The sequence below is a fragment of the Morone saxatilis genome, unplaced genomic scaffold, assembly GCF_004916995.1.
Source record: "Morone saxatilis isolate NCDOM2014 unplaced genomic scaffold, NCSU_SB_2.0 Contig12, whole genome shotgun sequence".
Taxonomy (NCBI): Eukaryota; Metazoa; Chordata; class Actinopteri; family Moronidae; genus Morone; species Morone saxatilis.
In genome coordinates, this window is record NW_023339674.1 from 2,152,883 (window position 1) to 2,161,037 (window position 8,155).

An 8,155-nucleotide genomic window follows, 5' to 3' on the forward strand; every position below is an offset into this window, starting at 1 on the left:
TGTGTGTGTGTGTGTACCTTTGCATGGTGAGGAAAGTGTTGGTCATGTAGTCTTCCTGCCTCTGGCCCCTGTGCAGCTCCTCTGCCAGCACATCTCCCATGGTGCACTGCAGCAGGTAAGGCACCTCGACGTTCCTGTCTCCGTCAAAAACTCCGTACAGGGCTTCTGGAATCCGGCAGAAGCTGTCCAGAGCCAGAGCAGCCACACACAGCCTGAGGGGGGGGGGGCAGTCAGCTGAGTCTGGCTCTTTAATGCTTTCTGAACATTTCATTACCTCCGTTATTGTATTTCACTTTATCAGTTTGTGTATCTTCTGAAAGCTCTTTTTACCGTGTGGTTTGGAAAAGTCATTGTGTTCTTACTGACTGTAGGAGCCTAAAAGCATTTGTTTATGTCTAAGTGGTTAAATTACACAGTTCATTGATTATTAGGTAATTAGAATATTTGCAGTAATGCTAGAGGTTAATTGTATGATTCTTTAGATTTAAAATATGTGGTAATAATTATAAATATGTACATTTCATTTGCAATTGATTTGAATGTCTTCGAACTTATTTCGGTCCTTTAACGATCCCGGAGTTTAGGGGCGTTACCGAGAGGTAATTAAGCCATTCGGACAAGCAGAGAGAGTGGAGCCACACAGTTTTTTGATCTCTCTCTCTTTCTCTATCTCTCCTTTTCTGTATATTGATTTGTATTATATTGTAAGTGGAAAAGATTTTATTTTGTATCACCTTTTTGACTTAAAGTAAAGAATTTAACTTTACAAGTGGTCTCCTGGATTTTTTTTATGGATTTGGATACGGACGAGAGGGATGATAGAGCATCAAGCTCTGGCTTCATCAGATGGAAACCTACACTGACTTTGAGAGATCGATAAAACACTAATTCCAGAGGAAAAGATGCCTGAGAGGAGATGGACAGAGAGAGGAGGAGGTGGGAGGAGGACTGACTTGTTTTTGACTCCAGAGGCCTCTGTGTAGCCGTGGCTCCAGACTGCGGGGGCCCCGTGGCTCTCATTCACACACGGAGCTGAAGGTGACGGATCCACCCTGAAACATCTGATATTGCTGCAGAGAGAAGACAGAAAGGGTAAAAAAAAAAGCAGCCAGTTGTTATTTTACTCCAGATGCTGCAGCAGCGTCTGTCAGGCCGTACTTGAGGAGCTCCAGACTCTTGTGGTCCAGGTTGAGACGAGGGTTTCCTGTGAGGTCCAGCTCCTGAAGCTTCGGAGGGAGCGTCTCTGGCAGAGTCACCTCGGTCAGCTCGTTGCAGCTCAGGTCGACACACTGAGGAAGAGACAGACGCAGGGTCAGTTCACCGGATACCTTTCAGCCCAGAACTACGATTCCAGATGGATCCTGATCTATCTCTGTGTTTATACATATATTTATTACTTAGACTGTTTGAGGTATCCACAGTGTGTGTATTATCTACAGTAGACGGAGGTCTGTTGGGAGAGGCAGACAGGAGTAATGCACACTATATTAAGAAGATGTCACTGCTTCACTGTGCTGTCAGTCAGCCTTCTCCTTTGGCACTAACTCAAGCAGCTGACCTGCGGCGTAACACAGTGTGCAGTTGGGCTTAAGTGTAGGAATACGGTAGTTCTACGGTTAGTGTCAAAGAAAAAGGCGACAGGGTAACAGCAGAAACACTCTAAATACAGCGAACCCCGCTCACAGCAGTGCTCTGCTCTGCTTCTGGGGGGAACATTAACCTTCAGCTGCTGTAGGTAACGCCTTATACAACCCCACCCCAAAATACCCAAACTATCCCTTTAACTTCTCCTCTACGGGTCTTTTTCAGGGAATACTGAAGTCCCATTAATCCCATTAATGAGATATTCCGTTAGTTGAGCCAGTTTCCAGGGTTTGGTGTGTCACTGAGATTTCCTGAGACGCTTAAAGGAACAGAGCCATCAGTGCTTTTCTAGCTATAAGTTCAAGTGTCTGCTGTGAAAAAGGATGTTGAGATTAGAGAGTTGACTTTAAATGTTTATTCATTCTCTTTTGTTTCATAATGAGCTTCATATCACAAAGATTCCTACGTTTTGTGCATCAATCCAGACTCATTCAGAGTAACGGTGATGTGTAATACGGCCCCCACGCTTTACTTCACACACTCACGCACTGACAGGAGTATGGAACCGTCATTTGGGTTCAGAGAGAGGATTCAGAGATTAACGAGTTACTGGGAGATTACAAAGGATTTCCTGATCTGGCCTAACCCAATAAAGATGAACACAGAGGGAGACAGACAGATTTAAAAAAGGGACAGAGGGAGGTCGGGTTTTGTCATCGAGTAGAACGACGTTGACTTTCTTTAATTTCCCAAAAGGCACCTGAGTCTGAGAACACTGATTACACTGGAAGAAAGATAATATCCATACAGCTGAATGAATGGAGGGAGACGGAGGCTGAAATACCTGCGTGTGTCAGACTCACCTTGATCTCAGGCAGCTGGAGCACCTCTGGGAACGCGTTGATGCAGTTGGAGTGGGCGGAGAGTGTGTGCATGCGCTGGCAGCTGAGGATGGTGGTGGGCACTGCCCGCAGTCTGTTGCCGCTCAGGTCCAGCTCCTCCAGCTGCTCCAGGCGTGCCAGTTTACTGCGAGGGGGGGAGGTACGGTTTTATTAAGAGCGCCGGCACTGCAAACTTTATTTTTGGGATCCACATTTATCAGACTCTTCTCTCTTGTGACCTTAACCTGATTCTGAAGCAAGGCTCCGCTGTTAGACTGGATGATAATGTTTCTAGGGTTAGGAATGTGAGTTAATGCCAACATTAGGTGCACGACGATGTTCTGAAACCAACTTAGACCTCCTGAAATTTGTCCATTCATTCACTTTAAGAAAATCCTTCTTTAAAGAGTTTAAAACCTGAGAACAAGCTGATCAAATGGAAAAAAGCAAAAGGTAGAAGACTGTACGTTATTATTTTAATGAAGGAACTACCTTTGACGACCACCAACCTGGAGACAAGACCTTCTTAAAAAGAAAACCTTACAAATACAAATTTATTGTTTCATTTGTATTTTTATTGTATTTATTTATTACTGACTATGACTGTGTCCATTATTATTTGATTTGCTGCTGCATGTTCAAACTGGGTGAAGGTTCAGTGTCTATGTGTGTTAATTGTGTTCAATGTGGAAAATCAATAAATAAAACGTGTAAAAAATATATGAATGAGATTCCTACTCCTGGAACGTCGCCATTGAGCTCCACTGCTGCGTACATGAGGTTGTCAGACACTGATTACCTTTGGCGAGCTCAGTTCACGTGCAGCAGTGTATCGTACCTGGCGGTGAAGGTCTGTAGCTGGTTGTAGGCGAGGTGCAGCACCCTGAGGTGTCCGTGTCCAGTCAGCAGAGGGACACACTTGTCTGTTAGGCTGTTATTGGTCACATAGAGCTCTTCCAGGCTGCTGAAGCTGTCCTCCGATAGGCTGGCTGCTGGGAGGCTCTCCAGCTTATTGGCCGACACATTTAGGTACCGCAAGCTGTGACGAAATCCCAACGGAGGAGACAAACTTAGTACTTGAACACATGGGGAAGGGACAAAAAAAACAGAGAGCGAGAGACAGAAAGGAGGATGTTGTTGCGTGCACCTCTGTGCTTTGATGAAAAGGTTGTGTGGGAGCTCAGTCAGATGGTTGTGTTGGAGGTCCAGGACCTCGAGCTGTGAACTCTCCAGCCTCTCAGCCAGCCGACACACTTCGTTCCAGCCGGCCAGCAGCTTTCTCAGACTCCCGCTGGACATCAGCCTGCAACACACAAACAACACGGGGAGCTCAGTCTCTCTGTAAGGCTGATGAGGACACAGAACGGTCTGTGTACCAAATGAGTTCACCTTATGATGGACTAACTCTTGAATCACGACAGGAGGAGAGGAAATGTATGAGGGCTTGACCTTCAGTTTGAATGTACGATCAGATGCTCTGAAGGCAGCAGTGCGTGTTTGTAATTGCTGCCACAGGCTGTACGCACTGAAAATAGCACTGCATCTGTGTGGGCGTGTTGCTACAGGTACCGATGAAACCTTTCAGAATAATGCATCTATTCCCTTAAAGGCCTCCTCCGCTCAGAAATCAGTGTTTCTCCTCGTTCCTGCAGTGTGATGTTTGAATGATGTCTGTGCACAGTTTGACACAAGAAGGATGTGTTCACATTCATCTGCTGAGAGTGGAAAGTTTCTCTCATTTAAAGTGTGATTTTTAAGGGGCGGGGCCTACGAGCACGATTTGTCACATCACAAATAGTTTGTTAGTCAAACATTAGTCAGCTTATACAGTTAATGAGGTAGAAGGAGTAGATTGTCTTAATAAATGTCTGAAGGCATCTTTAAAGACTCATCAGCACTGTTATATTATGTACAGTTTGCGTTGTCCTCTTTTAAACATTGCTGCACATTATAACCTTCACTGGTAATGACACAGTTACATACTTTTACCTTTTCCCTCAGTTTCTGATAAGCTGTACTGTCTTGGAATGACATTATGGACAATTAAGTTTAAATTCAGTTTAATCAATGTTGCTGTAACAGTGTTTTATCTTTCTTTTAACCCTCAGCCTGCGTCAGTACTCCCACTGTACCGACGACGATGTCTCAGTAATGAATGAGGGGGCTGTATTTTCTGACACAGTGCTAATGTCTGTCTGTGCTAGATGAGCCGTTAAACTGTTAAAGATGATGCGTGTTAAGACATATATACAATAATCTGCTTGGAACAACAGTGTGTGTGAAGTCCGTTCTGTATGTGCACTGACATTCAAACATCACACTGCAGGAACAAGAAGAAACACTGATCTTTGAGTGGAGTGGAGCTTTAACCTTCACATTAAAGCAGCTTCCCACCTTTCCTCCTTCTGCAACAGCTTACTTGTGAACCACGAGTCTCTGCTGCAGGTGTGTGTGTGATACTCACTGTACGGAGAGCTCTGTAACACAGTTATGGTTGATGTCCAACACCTCCAGTTTGCTGCTCTCACACACCCACTCAGGGACACATCCCAGCTTGTTCCTTTAATAAAACAAATACAGTCAGCGTCCCACTTTGAACAAGCACACAGCCTTCTTTTCCACACAGTAAATAGGACAGTGAAGTACTCGTACCAGGACAAATCCAGAACAGTCAGGTTCTCTGGGACCGGCTGCAGCTCCAGCAGCTTCAGCTCTACAAACACAACGTGCACAATTCTTTACAGTCAGAGTGTGAATGTAATATCTGCTGTTCCACATCTCTACAACACACAGGAGATCTTAGTACCGTTGTGTGCAGCGTGCAGGCTCTTGAGGGCGTGGCCGCTGACTCTGAGGAGGGAGAGAGCGTTTCTGTCACAGCGCAGGAGCTCCAGCCTACAGAGAGGCCTGACATCCAGCTCCTGTAAACCAGTGTCCCTCAGGTCCAGCTGGACGATGTGGACCAGCTGCTCTGACTCTCCCACTGTCACCTTTTGAAGCCGGTTTAGCCTGAGAACAAGAGGGCAGAAAACCGGGTAAAATTAGTTATTTTGGCTGCAAAAATAAACCGAACTTTAACTATTTGGTGTTAAGATTTCCAAATCAACAGGACAACATGATGCAGAAATAACAGAGCAGACTTTTCCTGCAGCATCTTGGGATTAGAAGTGTTGGATTTCAGATGAGCTTTTGTTTCAGCGGTGCGTCTATAAATGCCCGCGTGGATGCGTTTACCTGAGATCTATGTGGCGAGCAGGCAGCCACTGCAGTCCGGCTATATCCAGGACGGAGAGCTGGTTCCCTGCCAGACAGAGTCTCTCCATGCCTCTGAGCTTCTCCAGGACAGGGGGGACGCAGCTGAAACAGTTGAAGGACAAGCCGAGGTAGGTCAGGCCCTCCAGAGAGCTCAGCTCCACGGGCAGAGAGCTCAGACAGTTACCATCCAGGAGGAGAGTCTGCAGGCTGGACACACAGCGAGAGAAGAGAGGAGGGGATTATTACACTCTTCTCCTGCCAACAGATCTTCCTAAACGTTACTCGCTGTACCTTTAATGGGAATCACTGCTAACAGGGCGAGTCCTCCCAAATGTTCCACCTTGTAAAGGGACAAGTCTTAAATCGCCGTACATATAAAGTGCACATAACCAGCCCGGTGATATTTGGGCTTGTCGGAAAAAAAATGTCATATGCTGTAAAGACGATGACAGCATGTCTCCTAGCAACGCCCGCTGCCACTGGCAACGCCCACCAAGAAGCTTTTTACTCCGTTTCCACAAAGCAGTTTTATCCTAAAATGAGAAAACGGCTGCAGCGCTTTTATAGTTTATATCTATTATACGCAAACGAATTTGACGTTTCCAATTAGAGCTGCAACTGTAATTTATTAGTTGTCAACTTGTAAATGAATCTGCAACTATTTTAATAATCAATTCAACGTTTTGAGTCATTTTTCATTATAAAATGTTCAAATTCTGTGATTTCAGCTTCTTAAACGTGAATATTTTCTGCTTTCTTTAGTCCTCTCTGACAGTACACTGAATATCCTTTGAGGACCAAACAGCTGATCGAGAAAATGAATCGATAGAGAGAATAATCGTCAGTTGCAACTGACTCAGCAACATCGCACACACAGTTTGCTGCTGGACACTCTGTAATGCAGCGACAGCATCAGCATGACTCTGCACTCGGATCACCTGGACAAAAACCTCTGCACCGTCAGGACACACGTCTGGTGCACAGCCAGTTGTTCACTTAATACAGAGCCGGATTAATCTGCACTGATGGAACCACGATGACAACAGCTCCCGTCTGATGTCTGTCAGCAGCGTTCAGGTCGCTGAGGAGAAACTCATCGCCGTTATGATTAATAACAAGAGCTCATCGCCTTCTTTCAGCCCACTTACTTGTGCATGGTTCCTACTTCTGCGGGCAGCGACGAGAGACGATTTCCAGACACGTTTAGCTCCGTAAGCGAGGACATGTCACACAAGGCCAGAGGAAAGTCTGACAGAGCGTTATTCGACAGACTGAGGCTTCTCAGTTTACAAAACCTAGAGAGTCACAGAGAGTCATTGAGAGAGAAAGAGGGAGAGAAGAAAAGGGCAGAGAAAGAGGGACAAGATAAGAATCTCGTAGTTATAATCAGACTTTCTTCTGAACTGAGCCTCTAACAGAAACAAACTTTATTTTAGTTACACAACACCAGCCTCATGAACAAGGATTACAGGAGAGGAAGCCTGCACAAGGCTCAAGGACACTCACAGCACACCTGCTATTTAAAGCTTCCACCACAACAATGCAACAGCGTGTGCTTCAGGTGGGAGCCTGCGTGTGTTTGTGTCCTCCCTGGTTTTCTTAATCCAGTTCACAGAGGGGTCGGGCGAGAGGCTGAGCCGGACCCACATCCTTCCGAGGGAAAGTCACAGGCAGACCACGGGAAAAACACATTCCTCAAAACACCGCCTGGGAAGCGTGTGTTTATGGAGAAACAATGGCTGCGTGTATACAGTCTGTATGTGTTCATTTCCATCAGGTGAATGTACTGAACGTAATGTTCTCTGGACATAAAGTGGCGGCAAAGAAGCCAAAGAGAGGGACAGAATTTGCTGTATGTGATCATTTCTTTAAGTTAAGTAAGTTAGTAGCTAAATGTTGTGGTGGATTTTACTTCTGTAGGCGTTTTTTTGTACTCAAGTATTCTGATGGAGCTCTTCTTCCAAAGCAGACGATGAAAGAAGCTCTGTGAGAAAAGCCCAGCTGCCCCAGAGGTCAAATGTCTCATCACCAGTGTCCCGCTCTCTTTTAATCATCTCAACCACACAGCCGCCCACGCTCACGTCATCTGTGATTTCATCTACGCTGCTTCCTCTTCAGACCATATGCTAGCAACCCAACACAGTACAAGCCACTCGGGGACATTTCACATCCAAAAGAGAAAATAACAAAGAGCAAAGTGCTGCTTTTCATCTGCCGGCTCCTCCTCCTGCTTTGTTCCTGAACGTGCTCGGTGACAGAAACTCACCTGGTGAGCGCTGGAACTCCTTTGTGCAGCGAAATGAAGTTGTTTTTGAGATTGAGGTGTGTGAGGTCCTGGCTGTAAAAGAGCTGAGCGGGCAGCTCCTCCAGGCTGCAGCACGACAGGTCGACGGAGTTCACCCTCTGTGACGCAATCTGACAAAGAGGGGGGGGGG

At 45.9% G+C, this 8,155-nt stretch overlaps 1 protein-coding gene across 1 annotated transcript in view; it reads right to left on the bottom strand.

Annotated features, from left to right (window-relative positions):
- Positions 1 to 17: 17 nt before the first annotated feature.
- Positions 18 to 8,155, bottom strand: part of LOC118321977 (PH domain leucine-rich repeat-containing protein phosphatase 1-like) — a gene marked incomplete at its 3' end in the record, with an annotated part of 9,029 nt that continues 891 nt past the window's right edge. The window contains 12 exon segments of the mRNA XM_035653554.1: positions 18 to 212; positions 954 to 1,070; positions 1,159 to 1,289; positions 2,448 to 2,610; positions 3,304 to 3,504; positions 3,613 to 3,768; positions 4,930 to 5,025; positions 5,118 to 5,178; positions 5,272 to 5,474; positions 5,700 to 5,927; positions 6,869 to 7,015; positions 7,987 to 8,135. Coding sequence (XP_035509447.1) covers positions 18 to 212; positions 954 to 1,070; positions 1,159 to 1,289; positions 2,448 to 2,610; positions 3,304 to 3,504; positions 3,613 to 3,768; positions 4,930 to 5,025; positions 5,118 to 5,178; positions 5,272 to 5,474; positions 5,700 to 5,927; positions 6,869 to 7,015; positions 7,987 to 8,135 — 1,847 coding nt within the window.